We start from the raw sequence: 22286 nt of genomic DNA on the forward strand, positions 1-22286 counted from the left end.
TACATACTCCTGCAAATCACAGATGGGATGGATATTGGGGCCAACTCATAACCCTGGTTCTGGGACTGGGTAGTTAAAGGGCTGGTTCTCTGGCCGGCTCCCTCCACCACCAGGGTGAACTCTCCAGCCCTGTCCTGCCTAGTTCACCCTTTGCCAGATGAACAAGGGGCGGGACCCGTTCTGCTTTCATGCTCTCAGTTCTCCCACAGCCGCACCATCAACGCCAGCTCTGCTGTGTTACCCAGGCAAGGGGCAGTGGCCACTATCCCGAGTTCTGCAGCTGGAGGAAGGGTGGGGTCGGGACATCTCTCCAGCTCTGATGACCTCAGGGCCAGCTCTCCCATGCTCATGTTCTCAGGGGCAGCTCACCTGCTCCTGCCAATGGGGTCAGCTCTCCAGTGCTGCCCAGGAGAGATGCAGGGCCCACTTGCCTGAGTGCTACAGCTGGTAAGGGGTCTTCAGCTCCCAGCTCCCCGCCCACCACAGGTGGCAGGGGCAGTGATGGGGTGGGTAAAGGTCTTTAGGTGAGGACATGCGGTAGATAGGAGAGAAGCCACAATGACATAAAGTGTCCTGTTGACCAAGAGACATAATCCATGGCTCACATCCACCCTGCATTCACAAAGGGAAGAGAGTGGTCATCGATGGTTGAGGCTAGCTAGTTCCCATGGTTTCTATAGGATTATAACTACATCTTTGACCTTCTCTAAAAGTCAGATGCCCCTACGGCCATGGCTTCCCGCTGCTGGGAAGAACTGCTTCCCTTTACCTCTTGAAGTCAGGTAGAATCCCATTAAAGGAGAGGAGCGAGCCTTTTGGGCTCCCAGTCCAGTGCTCCTTCTGGCTCCATATTGTCTTGCCAGGTGGTATGGGGTTCAAAACTATTTCAGTTTTCAATTGTTATAACAAAATCCCCGAGGCTAAGTTCTTGATAAAGAAAGGTAGTTTCTTTTGGCTCATAGTTTTGGAGGCAAGTTGTCCAAACTTGGGAGGCCATGTTCATTACGTTGTATCATAAACTGGCAGACAGTATCATGCCATGGAATCACACATCATGGTGGAATGGGATGTTCACAGAGAATGCCAAACACTGAGTGGTCTCACTTTATAACTGCCTCTTCTTACGGTAATTGATTTAATCTCCCAGGACCTGACCCACTTTCATGAGACAGCCATTAGTTCATTTTGAGGGTGCTCTCACCATGACCCTAAGACCCACCTCTTAAGGTGTGACAGCTTTGGGAACAGGCTTCCAGAATGTGACTCTTTAGGACACGCTGCATGCTAACCGTAGCAGGGACCATGGCCTACACAGCTTTCCTTCCTGAGAACTTTTGAATTTAACTTAAGAAACAGAAGTGTGCATAGTCCGCTGGAGACAGAACCTGGTGTCCCCTTGTTTCCTGGACCACCTTTCGGCCCCCACAAGGACAAAGTCAGGCTTTATGCTAGATGTACATGCACGATTATCTTCAAGCAAGCTGGGAAACCATGACTGTCCTCAATTTAAGGTGATGAAGCTGAGGCTCAGGGTTTAGGAGACCCACTCAGTTCTGATGGATCTGCGCTCACCACTCCCTAAACTGCAGAGGAAAGAACATCCAACGAAGCTGAGCTATGGGAGAGTTTGGCTGTTGGAACGGAAACAGAAAACTGGGGCTCATCATCAACTTGGTTCTACTGTGGCAACTTCATGATGTGAACACGAGTCTCACAAACTTCCAGGTAGCTATGGAAACAATGGAAAAACTCAAATTTCAGCAAATGCCCATGGAATATTGTGAACTCGATTATATTTAAAAAATACCGTGATTGGCAAGTGAAAGTCTACCATCCTTCATGAATGTTTAAGTTTGTTTGAGACAGTCTCATGTTGCTCAAACTGGCCTCAAACTTGCTATTAACAAACATATCTTTTTTAAAAAGCAACAGACGTTCTTAATTTATACATGTGTTTGGAGCATTGAGTTTCTGCTGTCAAACACCATCTCTAGGGAACTTTTTTTTTTGAGCAGGCAACGAATTCTCTGCATGGGATAAAAATGTGATCATTCAGCTGCTGTTGCTGGTATAGACTTGGGATGGCACATGGCAGTTTGCAAGTCTATTGGGTCCACTTAATCCACGGATGGCCCCAAAGATCAAGTGGAGTAGAGAAGAGTAAAATCATTACCCTTACTAAATATCAGATTGTTCCCTCTGAAGACTTTACACCTCAGTGTACCTCAAAATATATGTATATTAATTGTATATTAATTATACAAGTGTAATAACACTCAAAAGATTCTGACAGCAGACAAAAGTAGAATTTCTTAATCTGAATGCACCAAGCCTAACATTCACTCATGCCTCGGGATGAAAGCCACCTATATTTTTCATAAGCACATAGGGTAAGATCCTCTGACACTCAGATAATAGGGCATTATTAGTTGTTAAAAGTAAGATCAATTGGGCCAGCTTAGCTACTCTTACTTTCTTTCCCCACTTCCCCGTGCCTATTTATCCATGAAGAACACACATAAAACCTGTACACATGAAAGACATTCTCTTCAGAAAACTCAGCTCAGACAACAAAATGCATGGGTGGGCGGGGCAAAAAGAAATGAAAAGCTTGCAGATTTTATTAGTTCTGTGAAAGACGGACACCGGGATCCCACAGTATGCATTCCAACAGGCTCTGTCGTGAGATAAGCCAGAGGGGGCCCTGAGGGTGAAGTGTCTTGAAGAAGCTGTCAACAGGGAAGAACCATTAAGTCCATGATCTTATTTTAATCATCTAAAACCAAGAACAAGCTAAACACATAGTAAACTTTAAAATACATTTCCATTTTTAATTTACAAAATAAATAACAGCAAATATGAACAAAAGTCTTCAACACAGATCTCCTTAACTGTCCGTGTATGAAATTCAATTATTTATAAAATCGTGGTGAGGAATTTTGACAGGACTCTGGGTGACCAACCCATAAGAGGCGGCTAAGAGATGAGCTTGGGCATGTACGTGGGAGACCAACAGCGGCTGGGTCTGAAGAGTCAACTAGAAGTTAATATCCCAGAAGGAAAACGATTCCTCTCGCAGTTAACAACTAACGGTTGGACTCTGAACCCAACCAAAGAGAAGCTGCACTTTTTCCATTTTTTGCTTCTTCTGCTGTGCCAAGACTAGAACCCAGGACCTTGCATGAGCTAAGCCAGCAAGCTACATCTGCAGCACTTCCAATTAAATTCTAAGTAACATACGTAGAGAGAAATGAAAATGTCCAGGAAAGCAGTAGGCGCCAGCTTTCCAAAGTGCACACCAAGGAAGTGTGATCCTTAACAGGGGACTGGAGGTCTAGGCACAGCAGGCCAGGTTGGTGACCCTGAAGACTATGATCCATCCGCGGCTGCAGAGGATCAGGACAGTTTGTACCAATACCTAAAATAGATGGTAGACTCATTAATATTCACAAAAATCTTCTGCCCATAATAGTCAGGCCTGGGAGGCTCTAAGCACCAGTGGAGGATGAAAAATGTGGATTCCAGTTCAGACAGCAAAAACCTGTGGGCAGAAGTCTCGCTTCATTTGTTCCCTTAGACTCTGTCATGAAGGCCATGACAGAAAGAACCTGGCCAAGTCCACACAGTATCAAATATGTAAGAGACAAGGAAATGGACTTGTGATGTGGTACATTATATCTGCCATCTTGTGTTGATGGGGTGGGTCTTATCCCCTTCCCATTATTACCTGAGAAGGGTAAGGGTGAAGGCACAAACTGGGAAGGACCTCCCAACTACACTTCACAGACTCGTGCCACTGACACTCAGCCCCTTCTGGGATAGGGACGCCATGTCTGTCTGGGAAAAGGTCACATGCGTGTCTAGCTATCTAAGGATGTCTGTCTGCACTCCTGTGACTTGTGTGCTCACTGTATATAAGCTGCATTTGAATTGCAAGAAGAAAACGTGCCCCTTAATCTGGGGGCAACTGGAAGGGAAAGAGTCAGCTTGGGAATCAGTGACAAGGGTGGTTAACACTCCATCTGAGCTCTTGGAAGACGCCTTGTTTGATCCAAGGGATCTGCAGTGTGGCTAAGGGTATAATGGGCATCCCTGGCTGGAGTCAAGCAAGGGGTGGAGATGGAGGGAGGAGGCCACTCATTGCCAAGCAGCCTTATTTAGGGCTTTCCTCTTCATCTAGCGCTGACTTTCAGATTCAATAGCATACCAGAGTGAACTGCATAGCAGGTTGTTTATACCGAGTGCGCCCAGGGGCAAGTACTGTGTCTGTGTCTGGCCTTCAGCAACTGCGTATTGAATGAAATCTTTCTTTAAAAAAACAAAAACAGTCTCAAAGCAAGGCAGTTACCATGGAAGAGAGGGAAAGAAAACAAAAAGTGATATAACAATACCACGAACTCACAAGCCACCAATCAGCATTCATTCATAAAGACTGTGACAATCTCAGGGCTGATTTCAGGGCCTTTGAACACTCCAGAAAGGTTAGCAAGGGCAGTAAGAACTGGTTTTTCCTGCCCTCTGCTTCCTGTCCCTTCTATATTTAATACCAATGCAGTCTTCAACTTTAGGACAGATAAAGATTTTTCTTTTAATCAAATATAAGTCCGGCTTCTGCGCTGGCTAGTTTTATGTCAACTTGATACAAGCTAATCATAGCAATGGAAACCCTAAGACAGCTTCCCAAAGAAGTGAATCTCCCAGTGCCCTGTAAATCGGTACCTACAACATCACCCAGAATCCTGTGTGTCAAGGCAGCAGAAAGCTATTGTTTTCATTAATGTGCACAGGGAATCATAGGAAAAATGCCTTACTAAAAAAAAGGTAGGGGAGAAGGGAGGGTGCACCTCTGGGCATTGACAGGTCCAACTCTGCTCAGAGACCAAACTCAAGACTCACTTCTACTAATCTTCAAGAACAGGCCGGGCATTTGCTCTTCTTTTCCTACCCAGCTTCTGTGTTTCCACAGCAGCCTGCAAAGCACAGTGACATCTTCAAATCCTTCCTAGTTAGTCTGCTAGGGCTCTTCTCAGATGCCCCAAGCTCCATGGGTCCTTCCTGCATCTATCATCTTTCTGGGACCTTCCTGCTTCTCTGGATCTTTTCCCTTCAAATGATCTTCAACTCTTATGAGCCCTTCCATGCAAATAGAGCCCAAGGCCACCACCTTTCAAGGAGGAGATACACACCTGAATTCATGCTCAAAGACCTTGAAGAAAAATCAAATCTTCCCCAGGTCCAGGAGAGGAAAGAGAGTCACTGACTGCACGACCCGTTCCACATTAATGATTCCCCATAAGCGCCCATATGGAGGTAATGTCTCCACTTTGGAAAACGAGAAGGCGAACGCCCAGAGGATTTCAAATGTGACGTTAATGGCGACACCTTTGCATTTCTGATTGAAGAAGTTTAAAATGTCAGAGCCTGTGTGTTTTCCACGATTGCACGTGGGTGCTCCTTGACGGAAGTAAGAATAGCAATTTGTCCGCATGGCATTTCTAGGGCAGGCACACTAGCTTCTCTAGTACTGTGCCAGGCATGTCCCTGGCTTTTGCTTCCTTGGTTCCCGGTGAGGAACCAGGTGCATCTCTCTTAAGGAAGGCGGTGTTGAAAGGAGCTCTGCAAAGAGAGCAGCAGGCGGGCAGGGGCAGAGTCTCCCAGCTGAAATCCCTCTGTGCCCTTGAACCTGGAAGAACAGACTCAGGACAAGGCCACCGACTGATTCTAGAATGCCCAGGGTAGACCCAAGCCACACAGGAGATTTTAGTTTTGCCATCAACACCTATGTCTGATAGAACTATCTGGAATTTCTCAGAAACCATTCTATGTGTTATCTTGGGTACATCCTATGTGAGCAAGCTGGGCTGTTAGAAAAGCCTGTAGTCTACTTTCTATGTGTAGCTCCAAGTTTTTTACCTACAAAATGAGGTGAGTGTGTGTGTGTGTGTGTGTGTGTGTGTGTGTGTGTGAATTTTAAAACCCATCTAACTCAAAACATCGTACACCTTGTGGTCATTTATATAGACATAATACTTGGGCATCCAAGTCACCCTAATTTTTCCTTCTGAAAGGAATATGGACTTTAGTACCATTAGTAAGCAATCAGATTAATTCTATGATCAAGAGGAATAAATAATCAAAGGGACTATTGCACTGTGTTCTCCATGGTAAAATCAAGTAGCAGGCAGGGACCACCTCATCAGGCCAATAGGGTCTGGAAATGTAGCTGGCAGGACCATGGCTCCTAGGTCCCTCAGAGCCCAGTGTTTGAGCTTAGAGAAAAGAGGAGGATGAGAGCCTGCAAAAGACTTTCAAAGGAACCCAAGGCACCACGTGATTGCTGCCTGGTGGGGGGGGGGGCGGCCTTTCGTCAGGAGAGTGCCAGGATGTGAGTCCACTGTACCTCAGAGAAGCCCTCCTCACCTGACAGAGGCCCCACCTCCGCTACACACAGGTGCTCTTTCCTTCAAAGGAGACAGTAGACATTAGGGAAAGAGAACCATGGCGGCTCCCAGAGTGTTCTTGGTATCTGGCTCTTTCAGGAGGTTAGGGATGCAGACAGGAGAGAAGGAAGGAAGGAAGGAAGTCTTAAACACAGCAGTTCAGAAGCAAACTGAGAAATCCACCCAGGAGTCAGTTGCTGGGGCTGTTCTCCTCTCTACCATTGCTGTGTCATGACAGGATAGCTGGCGGAGGTATCCGCAGACCCAGCAAGTCAGTGTTTGAGGCCAACATGCCATCGTGGAAAAAGGAGAGCACTTGCTCGAGCGTCTTGCATACAGATGGCCATTTCTAGAAGTTCCATGGGCTAAAGGAGAGGTGTGACATGGCCTGCAGATGGACAAAACAGTTCTGGCCTGGAGAATCCTCTCATTGCAGACAGCAGTGCTGGCAGGGAGCCCTGCATGATAGCTCACCCTTTCTGGGTGCCATTCTCGGGCTACATTGGTCCAAGGCACTCAGAGGTGCGGAGCCAGCCTGAGTAACATCTTCACTGAGGGCCTGGCTCAGAGGAGAGGATGCTTGACTTTCGAGCCTTTGGAGGCGGTGGGGGTGGGGCTTTGGCATCTCTGCGGACAGGCAGGGGAGGTGCAATCTGGGGAGAAGACACGTGGGATTACAAACAGTCCTTTAAGTATTTCTAACCTATCCTGCTCCCATTCCATAAGCTCAATTTATGGTCAAGCCGATGAGCATTTACACTGTCTATACAAGACAGAAAGGGAATGACACTCATTGGTCCCTGTTCTCTCGAGCTGAACACACACACACACACACACACACACACACACACACACACACACACACAGAGCTGCATCACCAACACTCAGGTACTGGCATCTACTTAAGGTGCACTCAGTAGATAGTTACGAGAAGAAGGAATGAAGCCCGTCTGAGGCTACTACAGAACAAACACCTGTCATTCAGAAGTGACACTTTGGTGTGAACTTGAACTCACTCATCTCACCACCCGTGTGCAAAGCAGAGAACATGCCTCCTTCAGTCCCATGACCAAATGAAGCAGGCTTCTGGCATATTTCTCTTCTCATCCCCTGAGGCTTCGGGAGTGAGCCAAGCACTGGCTACCGAGTGTGGCCCTGTGTGTGTGTGTGGAAAGCCTCTCCTCTACATAGACTGGACGTCCAGTGGTGTCTCCCCAGGGACGGTGCTTGGTGGCCGCACTGACGGCAACCTGCAGGTTCTTACCTCAGCTGAGTTTCTCTGGCTGCTCTCATATGGCTTGCTTTTGGGGGGAGGTGGAGGAGGGACAGAAGCCGTCAGCCCATCTGTCTGCAAAGATGGGGAGCCTGGAAATGATACGAAGGAGACAGAGTGAAGGATTTACTTAGGATTTTCATAAAAATAATGCTTGCCAACCAGCACCCCTATACCGGCCTCATACGCATTGCTGTAGCCATTCTGGAGGTTCCTCAGAAAGAATGGAGAAGACCTTGCACCCTGCCCAACCATGGTTGCCTTTAATTCACCAGACAGCTTCAAACGGAATTCTGAAGCTAAATTCCAGTGTTTACTCTTAAGCCGGGGAGAAGAACATTTTCTAACTTTAGGAAACTGTTCTCTGATGGACTCTTAAGTATTTAGGGCAATAAGTAGGCTCTGACTGTAGTAACTCTGGACTCAATTGGCACCTCAGAAGGATGCATCCTCCCTACAATGGGAACCTTTGAGTTTGCAGTGCTACATATGCCTGGCTCTAGATTAATAGCAGCATACAGGATGTGTCTGTCTTTTTATCCCTGAAAGGGTCTAGCAACTTTGTAAATGACTTGTGGTTGGGAAGGGATGGGCAGACCCTCAGGATTGCTTGAAATAAGCACAGCCTCAAACCCCAGTCCTCTGACGATTCCAACGCCCACTGAATCAACTCTGCAAGAGCCTCATCCCATCTGTGGCTGGTTTGATTAAGACTTGCCCAGATTAACAGGTGTATTCCACTCCCCAGGAGAATGAATCTAGGAGACACAGAAAGACTCACTGAGGGTCCTCGTGGCTTTGGGAGTGAGTGGAGGTGGGCTCAAGACTGCGGGCTGCAGGGATGAGGCACTGTGGAAGGGTGTCAGTCGACTGTCCACCAGCTGCAGACTCTTCGGCCTTTGTGTTTTCTTGCCCGGGCTCTGAAAACAAAGAGGGAAACCGAAAACCTTAAAATTTCATGGTGGATGTGGCAAACCTCAGTAACACCCTGAACAGCCTTAAATGCTGGACAGAAACTAGCAGAAGGGCTTAGTTAATTACAAGGGCCTTTTCCTTTCTAATCTCAAGTGTGTGTGTGTGTGTGTGTGCACAGGCATGGAAGGGCCATGGGTTATCTTATTCTACTCCTCTCCACTATATAGCAGAACATAAAGCTCCATGTTTGGGCTAAGCTAGCCGTGCACTGAAATCGCATGCAGGCTATCAGACCCACCCAATCCTCACACTTGGTATGACAAGTCCTTTACCTACTGACCCCTCTCCCTACCATCTCCAACGTCATTGTATCGTCACACAGCAGACACTCAGCGTACATACTTGTAGAGAAGGACATCGAAACACGGATAGCTTTGGGTCTGGCCCCTGGCTTGATTCTGACCACACACTGTGCCATCTAAGCTGAAGGCAAGCAGCAGCCTTGACCCTTAATAAAAGTGGGTCTCAGAAACACTTAACTTGGCGTGGCTTATGTGAGGCAAAAGGTGTCTTTTTTAAACGTTAAAAAGCGCAGTGAAAAGGTTTGCACCGACTCGCGGAACACGGTGGCAAGAGCCGCAATTCCAAGTGCCACCCACGTGTTTACGCTGTGGGTATGAGATCTCGTGCCAATATTGACTTGGAGACTTGAAACTTTTCTTCCTGCCATCTGTGATCTGACATCACCACAGGCTGCTGTGACTCACTGCTATGCAGTGAATGAAGATGTGCAGGCTGAGGGGCAGGCGGTGCTGCCCCGCCAATGACTACCTACCTGCCAGTGGTCCCCGGCCCAGTGGTCCCCCGCCCAGTGGTCCCCCGGCCAGGAGTGCCCCGCCCAGTGGTGCCCGCCAGTGATTGCTTTCACTTGTTCTTTCTTCTTTTGTTGTTTTTGTTTTTCTTTTTTTTCCTTTTACCATTGTATCAGGTTCTGGCGCTTTCTCTGCAATGACTTGCGACTTGCTCAGACCCCAGTCTTTTCTCTTGAACTTGCTAATCCGGTTTTCGCCATCTTCTTTGGGTGGCAGATCCTCAACTCGCGCACCTGAAGAAGCTCTGCGCTCAAACAGTGGCTCCAGGATAGACCTGTCAGTCCGGAAGGTCAAAAGTCACGGATTTTCTATCCCAGAATGATACACTTTACTTCAAAGCACCAGCAAGACCCTCAACACCACCGTCACCTAACTTTCCAAGTTCTCAGAGTCCAATTACCAGACAAACAACTCAGGGTAAAACGTACAGAAAGGAGGTTATCATTCGAAAGAGGGAAAATATGCGTGAATATTTATCACTGCCCTCCCATGTGTTAATCATTTGTTCTCTTGTGAATATGTGCATGTGTACAGGTTACATGTAGGCATGTCAGCATGCGTGTGAAGGTCAGAGGTCAACACTGGTTGCCTTCCCCTATCACTTTCCGCCTTCTCAAGACAGGGCCTCTAGCTGAACCCAGAGCTCACTGATTGGACTGTACTGCTGGCCAATGAGCTGTCAGAATCCTCCTGTCTCTATTCGACCCTGGCTCTGGGGTTATATATGTGCGCTGCCACATCTCCTTTTGATGTGGGGGCTATGGATTCAAACCCAGGTCCTCAAGCACATGCAGTAGGCACCTTGCAGTAGGTACTTTGCTGGTGGAACCATCTCCTCAGGCCCCACCACTATTTACTCTACAGAGTAAATACTGATAAAAGACAGAGCCCATAAGTAAAAGAACAGCACATATCTCTAGCTTCTGTAGGGGCCACAGCTCGTGGTCTGGGGCTGGAGGGCCTGTAGTAATTATTTATTTGCTGGGTAACCTGGGCACAGCATCTTAGGTTCCTTATCCGCAAAAACGGGACAACATTTGGCACCAGCAAGTGTTTGAGAAATGTCCTCTAGGCGTAATAATAGATTTCCAAGTACCATAATGAAAACGGCATCATGATCAAACACTACACACAGAGGGAGAGATGGAGGCACGACACACATGTTCTATATGGAAGGCAGGTATCTTTACTATCCAAAAGTAGAAAAGAGGAGCCTAATTTTTAGAAATTACAACGTAAGTGGGATTTCACGAAAAAAAAAGTGCAAAAATTTTCAAGTTTGGTTTCATTTATTACTATATAAGTTAAAATAAGATATTTGAATCTGAGAGTGATGGCAGATGCCCATAGTCCCAGCTACTCAGCTAGCTGAGGCAGGAGGATCACTCAAGTTCAAGGGTTTAGAAATAGATTGGGTAGTTTTTGTTGTTTGTTGTTTTTGTTTGTTTTTATACTCTATTATTGAGTTTCAACACACACACACACACACACACACACACACCCAACCCTGGATAATAAGCTCATGTACACGTCCCCTGTCATCAACAATGATCAACTCAGAGCCCGTCTTGTTTAGTCTACATACCCAATTACAGCCCTCGCTCTTTACTAAATTACTTGAGAGTTGTCCTATCTACCACATTTCCAGAGGGCATTTCTATAAGACAGGGTCTCATTTGCATACCCACAACCCCATCATCATGCTTACGACTGAGTCACTCCCCAATCTCATCAGACAGACAATCTTCAAGTTCATCACACACACACAATCTTCAAATTTCCAAATTCTCTCACAATTTCTTAAACGGATGGTTTGACTGACTCAGGATCCAGTCGGGAGGCAATATCTGCATTAGTAGATGTGCTTAGTAGGTCACTTAAGCTCTTAAGACTCTAAGTCTCCCAGGATTAAGTATTGTTACTAGTTATGAGAACACAGGAAGGAGAAACCCCAGGGAGGTCAGCCTGAGGCAGCACTGACATTTCTGCAGATGTGTCTTCACACTCCAGGCTCCTCTGTCTAGGTTTTTTGTTGTTTCTCTTATATTTGGCCACGGTATCATTCTCTAGCTGTGATGGTTTGAGTAAAAATGGTCCCACGGGCTCATGTATTTGAATGCTGACCTAGCAAGGAGTAGCACTATTTGCAAAGGATTAGGGGGTATGGCCTTGTTGGAGGAAGTATGCCACTGAGGGTGGGCTTGGAGGTTTCAAAAGCCCACACTAGCCCTGTCTGTATTATCTATTTCTGTCTTTCTCTGACTCTGTCTGTCTGTCGCTCTCTTTCTGCCTGTGGATCAGGATAAAACTCGCAACTATTGTTCCAGAACCATGAGTGCTACCTTGTTTCCACTGTATCCCCCCCCTCCAATGATAATAGAATAACCCCCCTCTGAAACTGTAAGCAAGCCTCCAATTAAATGCTTTCTAAGATTTGCCTTGGTCATGGTGCCTCTCCACAGCAATAGAACAATAGCTCTGAAATTTCAGAAATTCTCCTATCTCAGCCTTTTGAGTATTGGGATTATAGGCATGAGCCATAACACATGGCTGAAAGTTCTTTATCTCATTTCAAGTTAGTTTCTCCTTTGAAAAGATCTGTTTATCTATCTCTCATCTATCTATCTATCTTTCTGTCTGTTAATCTATTTTTCTGCCATCCATCCATCCATCCATCCATCCACCTACCTACCTACCTACCTATTTTTATATCTGTCTGTCAAACTATCCTAACTATCCTATCTATCTATCTATCATCTATCTATCTATCTATCTATCTATCTATCTATCTATCTATCTATCATCTATCTATCCATCCATTAGCCTATCATCTATCTATCATCTATCTATCTATCTATCTATCTATCTATCTATCTGTCATTTTACCGTATTTCAGCAATAACAATCTATCATTTCAGGGGTGTTTCGAGACAGGGTTTCTCTGTAGCTTTGGAGCCCGTCTATCATTTTCTCATATATCAGCAGCATCTATGCATCTGTCTGTCTACCTACCCACTTACCTACCTATCTAATCCTTGAAGTGACCAAATCTTTCCTCAGGGCATTTGCCAGTTGTTACAGTTTTCATCTGAACTATTAACTTACCTTGCGTTTCCTATTCATTCATTAATTCACTTGCTGAACAAATTTCTGTACTTCAATTTTGTAATTTAACAAGATAATTTAATCTTTCCATCCTTGCATAGCAAACTCTTAATTATGTTTATTTGTTGACAAAAAAACGGTATCAATTGATATACATAAAGGAGTGACTCTCAACATTTCTCTTAACTGCACTCTCAGGTGAAAAAGTACTGAATTCAGCCAGCTCTCCCTTGGCTGGCCATTGGTGAAGGGTGCCATGGGAGAGACCTTGTCTCAAAGGATCAGGTGGAGAATAACTGAGAAAGGTACCCTGATGCCAATCTGGTCTCTGTACATGCTTGCAAGAGAACATCTACATGTGCATGCGGTACACACACACACATATCTACGCACGCGCACACACACACACACACACACTGTCTACTGATGCTTCTAATAACCTGAACGTTAAAAACATGCATGAAGAGTTTGTGTGTGTGTGTGTTGTGTGTGTTCTATCATCTTCTACTTTTAGCATTTTGCACCACATTATTCTGTGATTAACTGACAAAGCGAATTAAGTTTGAAAGTATTTTTTAAAATGATGCATAAGAGGAGAAATTAAACTGTGTCTAGAAGGCACCTGTGTTTAGTAGGTGGTAAAATATTAATTTATTCTCTATTTTTTGTAACCGCTTTGTCAGTGACGTTCCTCATAAAGAATATGAGAAGTGAATGAAGTCGACAACTATAAACTAGTCTCCTCAAAGGAGTGGTGTGCAGATACACAGGTGTCACCGTGGCACCCAAAGCTAAGGTCACGAGGTACTGTCTTACCCTCCCCAAGTGTAACAATCGGCCTTACCCATCAGATTCTGGCCGGGAGGGTGCATTGTCAGAAGAGTTGGAGGAAGTGGAGACCACTGAGGAGGCCACCGAGGTGACAGACAGCCTACGCAGCGTGGAGGACAGGATGTAAGGCAGTACCATTGAGCCTGCGCGGCTCGGCTTCCTCTCCGTCAAGCTGGGTGGCTGAAACACAGGCAACCCTCAAAGTCAGCAGCCTGCAATAAAGCTTGCAAGCTTGGGGCAGCCACCCTGTTGCTCTTTTGAACATGTGGAATGTTGACCTAAGAACAAAGTCTAAGGAGGCCAAAGAACCTAAACCAAGCAGCATGAGTCTCGGGGAAGCCCCGGATGCTGCACTTTCCTGCCAAATGCTACTAGGGAACCACCGACTCCACGTGGTTTTCTATTAAGTTTGCTTGCTAACATTGGCTGCATTCTAGCAATGATAGAGGATAGTGGGTTGAAGGACGGCTCAGTCTTGTGGTCCAGGAACGTGGGCACAAAAGATACATGTACCTAGACAGCACTGGGAGGAGGGAAAGTGTCAGGAAGAAAAATGAACCGGACACTTTGGGTGGGAGGCAGAATCTATGTAACTTAGCCTGTCCTCGGACTCACAGCCATCCTTCTGCCTCAGCTCCCTGAGTGCAGAGATAACAGGCATGCATCACCAGGACTGGCAGGACTGGGTATGTGGATGAGTGAAAGAGGCGACGAAGTAGTGGGAAAGATCTTCTGAGAGAAACTCTAGTAGAGGGATGGGCAGAGCTCTGACTGGAGGAAAGAATTTGAAAGACGGGGGTTCACCACAAGAAGACTGCTAAAGAGGAAAAGGGGAAATCAAGGACGAAAGACTTACAGCAATGAACCAGAGCCAATCACACCATCAACTGTGAGAGGGGACAGGATAGCGTCAGGCTTCCCCTCAGTTCCTGGGAGAGGTGGGGAGGAAACTCACTATGATGCATCCTTAGGATATGTGCCAACGATGCCAGAGAATTCAGTTAGGTGTGCACACACTGTAAAATACAGTTTACAACTCTTCCTTCCCTTAAAAGGTCTGGCAACCAAGCTTTTATCAACGTAGGAAAAGATTTGGAAAAGCTATAAAAATTAGGCAGGGCAGAAGGAACGGGCAGTGTGTGGACCAAGGAAACGGACATGCCTTAGAGTCTCCTCAGAGTGCCTGCCAGTCAGCCACCTAGATGAACAGTGTAGCTGGCCATTTGTTAAACCTGAAGCTTGGGCCCTGCCCCATCCCTGGAATCTGAAGTCAGTTGTCTGTGTTTAATGAGATCTCTCTGTTGAGAAAATTGGTCAGGTTTGAGGCCCTATGGCTGCAGGATGGCTTGGCGACTAAAGGGGGGACACGCTCTCTCCCACCTGCCCACTTACCTGTCATCACAGGTACCGCCACCCCTGTGCCAGTATGACTCATTTGGCATCTGGAACCCGGAGCCAGAGAGAGACCAAGGGAAAGCGTGAGCGCCATTTAGACAAAGCTTACCAGGGTTATGACCCCATAGAGCTTCTCTACTTTCTCCTTCAGCTCACGGAAGCACGAAGACAGCCGGTCATGCAGCGGCTTGAGTTGCTCCGTCAGTTTCTCCCCGTGGATGCGGATCCCTTCTGTGAGCAGAGGTATCTGGAAGAAAGGGCATGAAAAGGATGAGACGTGGTTTGGGAAGAGGGGGCACCTAGATTTGGAGGTTGGGGCAAGGTGGGATGGAGTTGGCAAGGCCAAGTGACAGACACAGAACTATCTAATGACAATGCCTCCTTTCCATCGGGGCCTGGGAACTGTGACACAGGAACAGAGAAGAGCCGAAGACTAGAGAGTCTGACTGGCCAGGCAAATACAACTGACCACTGGGGTAGGCACTGGTCTTAGACTCAATCTGATGGCTGCTTTTCTAGAAGTTTTTATTGAAATGATAAGACAAAAGAATGAGACCCATCTGTGCCAGCCAGAAACACTGGCTAGTAAACCAGATTACAGAATTCCTGTGTGTGCCAGTGTGTGTGTGTGTGTGTGTGTGTGTGTGTGTGTGTGTAAATGTGTGCTTGCACATATGGAGGCCATGGGACAACCTCTGCTGTCATTCCCAGATGCCATCCACTTTTTTTTTTAAGAAAAAAAAAATCTCTCACTGGCCTGAACTTACCAGCGAGACTAGGATGATTGGTCAGTAAGTTTATGAAATTTGCCTGCTTTAGCTCCTCAACACCACACACACACACATGCATGCACACACACACACACACACACACACACACACACACACACACATGCACAGAAGGAAAGAGAAAGAGAGAGGAGAGACAGAGATAGAGGGACAGAGACTGAGAGAGAAAGGGAGGCCAGGAAGCGGCCTGAAGCTACATGTGAGCTCTGGAACACGTCTTAGTGCCAAGTGCAGTGGACCCCCTGGAGAGTACTGTGCACAGCTGGCCAGCTGCACACCTCCCTGGGTACATACTTGTAAGGCGATCAGTCGCTTGAGCAGCTCCACCTTCTCCTGGTCCTCAGGGTGTTCTTGTAAGTACTTCTCCGTAAAGAAAGCCTAAAAGCGGAGCAAATGCAAACATTACTGAGGACACACTCCCAATCCCCGCAGAGAGGCGGCCAGCTTCAGAAGGGAGTAAGCCTCTTACGCAGTGATAACCAGGAAGGTCTACCTGCAAACTTGTCCCCTTCACAGGACAGCCTCTACTGCACAGTGAATAATTCAGAAATGTATATTAAATTCCTGCCTACATATGGGATGGCTTCCTTAATCCCCAAAGCCATCCCCTAAGTTGGGAAGCTTTCTCACTATGCAGTTACCTACAGCTCAGAGAGGGGACCTGTGTCTAAGAGCATACAGCAGCCAGTAGAAAGGCACAAGAGTGACAGGTCACAGAGCCTTCACTCGTCTGGGCTACTGTTATAAATGGAAAAGAAGTGCCATCCAATCTCCCGCCTCCTCGAAGAGGCTTCCTGGCCACACAGATATTTATATCCAAGAAGACTCCCCAAATATTCAGCCACTGAACATGCACCATAACAGCTGTGATTCCTGTCCCTAACAATTGTCCTTCACCTGGACTGACATCATGACCTCCCCTATAAATGACACTCTAGCAAACCCTATCCGCTGGATTACACATGGTCAGGATGTTCTTATGCCATTTCAGAGTAGCAGATGTAGCATGCAGTTAGCAAATGCATGGTGAAGCTGCATGGCAGTTTGAATGAGCTATGTCAGCCATGGGCGCAGGTATCTGAACACTTAGTCCCCAGCTGGTTACGGACCCTGTAGGAAGTGGAGCCTTGCTGGAGGAAGCCTATCACTGGGATGAGACTCGAGAATTTAGTCTCACCCCATTTCCTGTCCCCTTTCTCTGTTTTCTGTGCATGGATAAAAATGCAATCTGCTAGCTTCCAGCTCCTGCAGTGATGACCAGCCATCCCTTCCCGCCGTGATAAATTCGATGCCTTTGGAACCATAAGCCAAATAAACTCTTTTGGTCATAGCATTTTAGCCCGGCACCAGTAAGTTATACACGCTGAAACTGTCTTTTGTCTGTACAACTTGGCTCAAGTCAGGCTGGAGAGTCCTGGACATTCAGTTTACATAAAGCATCTCGGCTCTTCCTAAGAGCGGTTTCAGTGGAAGCGTGTCCTGGGCTCTGGGACCACCCTGAGCCATCTTCCAGAAGACAGAATGAGATACCAGGGCCTGGCACTCTTTCATCAAGGTTTCACAGGACAGTGTGAGGCCAGGGACAACCTTTGTATATTTCCATGTGCCCATCCAAAGAGGAAAGGAGAGGCACATACATCCTGTGAGAGCCAGGAGCTGAACTTACCTTCTCATAGTTGGAGAACCCCCCCATGACAGCCGGGTCCACGATGCCGCTGAGCAGCATGGAGAGAGGGTGCACAGAGAGGGACTGGTCCCAGGCGTGTTGCTGTACACAGTTGCTGACCCTCTCATTGGTCAGCTCCATGGTTTCTATGGCATTCTCCAAAGGGCTGATTTCTTCCTGGGGAACGCAGCACATGGGAGAAGGACCTGTCATGAGCTCCGCTGCAAAGACTGAACAAACTTGATCATTCTTCTCAAGGGAAAGAAATTACCCACAAGCTGCAGGAGCATAATACTGAAGAATCTGTAACTCACCATGTAGACCAGGCTGGCCTTGAACTCCCAGACATATACTTGTCTTTGGCTCTCAGGTGCTGGTATTAAAGGTTTGCATCACAACACCTGGTTTTTCATATATTTTAACTCATCTCAGGATGACTGGTAGAAACTAGAGCTATAGAGGTGGCTATTATACAGGGAATAGGCCAGGGGAAGAGTCTGTATATACACAGAATAGAAGCAGCTGTGCTAGACCTAAATACACAGCACACAGTCCACAGCTGAGAAACCCATGGTTGGCTGAGTCACTGAGAATACAGAACCACATATTCTGGGGGTCCACTGCAATTCAAAGCTGGTAGGAGCGTGTCGCTTTAGAAGGAACTCAAGATGTTCAAATAAGGCGGGCCAGAAACATGTCCGGATAATGATAAGAGCACACACACCACACAGGATAGCCACCTGTGGCTGGGTGTTCCAGAGTTGGCTACGTGGAGAAGGTGGATCCTACACTTGATGGGAAACAACATTGAGCAGTGGGCAGAGGACACTGAATCCCAGCTCCCCTAAATGACCCAATGCCATTAACTCCTTAAATAGCACCAAACTCTATTTTTTTCTCAGCGTTAGAAGGAGACAGATGGAGGTGGAGGGACATGGATAACGACATGAGAGAAGGAGAAGATGGGCAGAGGTGAGAGAAGGGGAGGAAGGCTATGGAGAGAGCTAGGCACGAAAGAAGATGGGTGCACATGGGTGGGAACGGAGGGACGCCAATGGAGGTAGATGGGCATGGACCGAGGTAACCCCGGGGGCACAGAAATGAGAATGGGCTCCGTAGTTCAGCAGCTAGGAAGCCACAGGAGGGCCTGAACTCAAGAACGCATCAAAGACTCTGGTTTGCTCAGTGGAAGCCACACTCTGAGTTATGAGGCGCATTGCCATAGGAGACCTTTTTAGTTGTACTCCTCAGAGACCAGACGGGAAGAACAACAAGGGAATACCACAGAGAGATGGAGTAAGTATTATAAAGGCTAAATGGCAGCTTTGGCGGGGGGGGGGGGGGGGGGAAGAGTATGGGGGCAGGAGCTGCAGCAGCGGCCCAAAGAGCTGAGGATGAAAGGGGCCTTGAGGAAAATGATGTGTCAGACAGGCCGCTCCCCAGAGGCATCCCAGCGATGTTACTGGGCACTGGTAGCCTTATGGGGGGATACGGGGACAAGGCCCCTTAGGCCATGAAAGAGTCATTCTCTGAGTGTGACCTTTTGGGTTGGTGTTGTAACATCAGTTTTACAAAGCGACCCTATTATACAAGTAAGCGTCTTATTTCCCCTCTGAAAAACAGAGTTGGCCAGAGGAGGCGAGTCAAGCTGGTGCGGAGTGCAGTGGAGCGGAACAAAAGCGGCCATTGTTTCTGCCGGAGCTACAGATTCAAATGACTCACGGTTGAAATCTGTTTGACTTCGAACCACTTGAGGATCCCAGGGAAGGTGTAGGCTGTTGTGTATGTGGTCCTTTCAATCCACATCGTCTGGGGCAAGAAAGAAAACACAAAATGAAACGGCGGTCAGCTGCTAGGTCATCTCTGACCCCAAAACCTCTAGCTCAAGTTGGGTAGGAATCCATCCTCATATGTTTCTAGGGAATGGAACCCAATTCTTCATAACAACCCAAGGATCGCGGGCTTTGAGTCTGCCTGGGGTTAATCTCCTTGGGCCCGTTCATTCTAAAGATGGAAACTTGAGGTCTGGGAGGGATGGGTGTGTCTTGCCTAGGCTCATAGCAGCAGCAAGACCAGCAGTAGAGCCCCGATCTGAGACCTTCAGTCCCGAGATGACAGCCTGCTTTGTCAGTAATGAACAGTTAAACACTCTCCTACAGGGGAAGCTCCAACCTGCTGTGCTCGCTGATGAGGGGGAACACACTCTGCCTCACTAGAAGGCAAAAGGGCTGGAGAGATCGCTCAGGCTGAGCAAGCCAAAAGACCCGAGACTGAGCCCCAGCACTTATGCACAAACTCAGGGGTGGTGGCACAAGCTTATAGTCCCAGCATTGGGGAGGAGAGATGGAGGGAGATTCCCAGGGGCTCCCCGGCAGCCAGCCAAGCTAGGTTGGTAAGCTGCAGCCCCGAGGAAAGACCTTTGTCTAAATAACAAGTAGAGAAGCTCTTGAGGAATGACCCCCAAGGCTGACTTCTGGCCTCCGAACGCTCATGTGCAATCCCAACCCCCATCCCACTCGCAGAGAAGACAAACCAAGTGAACTCACGGCAAACTCATTTTCCGGGTCCTTTTCTCCTTTCCGGAATGGACGGGAATATCTGAACTGCTGTACTTCGTTGGCTCTGTAGTAGCTGGGAAAGAACAGAGCGACTGCATTGGACCTCACGGAACCAGCCCGCGATGTCGCGCGTGACACACCTGACACTGAGGTTTACCTCTGCGGCCGCCAGGGCCACACTGAGCTCCTGGGACAGTACACACCCGGGTTTCGTACCACCCCTTCTTTTTCATACTTGAGAGTTTATTTTACGGCTCCTAGTTTTAAAGGGTACATTACACCCAGCACGTACGGCAGCGCTGCTATAGGGCTGCCAGTCAATCTCACTGGCATGTTAGCTTCTCTAGGGGCAGAAAGCAACCTTGAACACTGGGACCAGCAGGTCCTCAGAAATACCCAAGTATTTTGTGGGCTAAGGGAGCCTGTGCTCACACCAAGTGAAGTTTAGCTTTCCCTCTGTCTCAAAGATAAAGCCCATGTTGCTTTAATTTGATAAGCTCTCTCATCTTGTACGCACAACAATAAGGAGCAAGCCTTCCAAACCAGAATGGATGACTAAGGCTTTGCTTTTGATGCACTCCATGGCAAGTCTTGCTGGGTAGCCCAGACGGGCCTTGAATTTGCCGCTCTCTTTCCCCCCACTGCTATGGTGGCAGGCACGCGTCCTGGCCCACCTGACTGTTTTCTATGAGAGAACCACTCACTTCAAGATCTGCTCTGGAACTGGTTTGTCCTTGTAGCCGGGCGGCAAGCACATCACGGGCTTCACGGTGAAGCACTGCAGGTCTGGGGACTTGTTAAGGAAAAGGCTGGCCCTGCAGGGGCCCCAGGCAGTGAAGTCCCTGCTGTCACCTCTCATCTCCTCTCGGCAGGGGCCAGCATCACACTGAGATGCGCTCCCATATACACTGTCCCAGGACACTCTGTGTGGCGAGACACCTCGCAAACATCCTTGCCGCGTGAAGCAAGTACCAGGAAACAGGAAAGTATCAGGAGACTGACAGCCAGAGATGCTTCTACGTGATTCCTCCTGGGTATGCATTCTCCCGAAAGAGCCGGACTCCAGGGCCCAGGGAACCAGAGCTGCTACCTTTAGATGCTACTGTTGATGGAGTGAGTCCCTTCACGGGGACTAAGTGTTCACATGGCAAACTTGCAAGACGGATCATTCTTATTTTCAGCGGAGGAGAACTCAGAAACAGCGAGAAGTAGAAACTCAAGATTCCACAACAGGGAAGAGAAGTCAGACCCCCAAACCAGCGTGGGGTAAGGGCTCCCTCCTGCTTGGATGGGATGATTAGCATTGGAAAGGCTTTCCCCTGGCACAGACACAGCCTGCCCTCTGGACCTACAGGCACTGCACCCGAAGGCAGATAACCAAGTGAAGATTTCCTTCTGTACCAACCCCGTACAGACCTTCCCCTCCATGTCCTTATCTTCTAAATGACAGAGCGTGACAATTTTTACAGGGTAGTTACTATATCAGGGAGTCTAAGTCAACTAGGAGGGGCTGGGGAGATGGCACAGTTACCAAAGTGCTTACTGTACAGGCAGGGGTTCCAATCCTCAGCACATAGCTAAACACACCTCCACAGAGAGAGAGAGAGAGAGAGAGAGAGAGAGAGAGAGAGAGAGAGAATATGTACATAGACTATATGCAAAATCGATGCCATACATATTTGAACAGCTGCAGACTTGGATGTCCACGGGGTGGTGGGAAGAGTGGACTGGGATGGTGTGGTGGTTTGCAAGGAAATGACTCTGAAAGGGAGTAGCACTATTAGGAGGTGTGGTTTTGTTGGAGGAAGTGTATCTCTGTGGGAGTGGGCTTAGAGGTCTCCTTTGCTCAAGCTATACTCATTGTGGTACTCAGTTCACTTCCTGCTGCCTGCAAATGAAGATGTAATACTCTCAGCTCCTTCTCCAGCACCATGCCTGTCTGCATGCTGCCCTGATTCCTGCCATGATGATAAAAGACTAAGCCTCTGAACTGTAAGCTAGTTGCTTTAAATTAAATGTTTCCTTTATAAGAGACACCGTAAATGGAAGGCTCTAGAAAACATCATATTGAGTGAGATGACCCAGACCCAGAAAGACAAATATCACAAGTACTCACTCATAAGTGGCTTTTAGACTTAAAACAAAGAAAAACCAGTCTACAATTCACAATCCCAGAGAACCTAGACAACAAAGGCGACCCTAAGAGAGACCTACATGGATCTAATCAAGGACAGGCTCCAAAACCACAGAGAAACCCTGTCTCGAAAAACAAAAACAAAAACAAACAAACAAAAAAAAAAACCTGGGAGAGAGGGTTGATGGTGAGGGGAGAGGAAGAGAGTGGAGAAAAATATATAGCTCAATAAAAACAATTTAAAAAGGAAAAAAGAAAACAGAAAAAAAATAAGCATTGTTGTGATCAGGGTGTTTCTTCACAACACTA

The 22286-nt window shown here is 47.4% G+C and overlaps 1 protein-coding gene across 1 annotated transcript in view; it reads right to left on the reverse strand.

Moving 5' to 3' along the window:
* Window positions 1-2617: 2617 nt before the first annotated feature.
* Dock5 (dedicator of cytokinesis 5) overlaps window positions 2618-22286 on the reverse strand; it is a 174844-nt gene continuing 155175 nt past the window's right edge. The window contains exons 42-52 of the mRNA XM_041663816.1: window positions 20548-20629; window positions 19832-19916; window positions 19008-19094; window positions 17286-17462; window positions 15914-15997; window positions 14941-15078; window positions 13450-13616; window positions 9606-9774; window positions 8495-8633; window positions 7705-7805; window positions 2618-7093 (exon numbers count right to left, since the gene is read on the reverse strand). Coding sequence (XP_041519750.1) covers window positions 6989-7093; window positions 7705-7805; window positions 8495-8633; window positions 9606-9774; window positions 13450-13616; window positions 14941-15078; window positions 15914-15997; window positions 17286-17462; window positions 19008-19094; window positions 19832-19916; window positions 20548-20629 — 1334 coding nt within the window. The 3' untranslated portion in view covers window positions 2618-6988. The remainder of the gene's footprint in view (window positions 7094-7704; window positions 7806-8494; window positions 8634-9605; window positions 9775-13449; window positions 13617-14940; window positions 15079-15913; window positions 15998-17285; window positions 17463-19007; window positions 19095-19831; window positions 19917-20547; window positions 20630-22286) is intronic.

The sequence above is a fragment of the Microtus oregoni genome, unplaced genomic scaffold (genome assembly GCF_018167655.1).
Source record: "Microtus oregoni isolate MIOR12 unplaced genomic scaffold, Mior012 000001F_ref0000356, whole genome shotgun sequence".
Classification (NCBI taxonomy): domain Eukaryota; kingdom Metazoa; phylum Chordata; class Mammalia; order Rodentia; family Cricetidae; genus Microtus; species Microtus oregoni.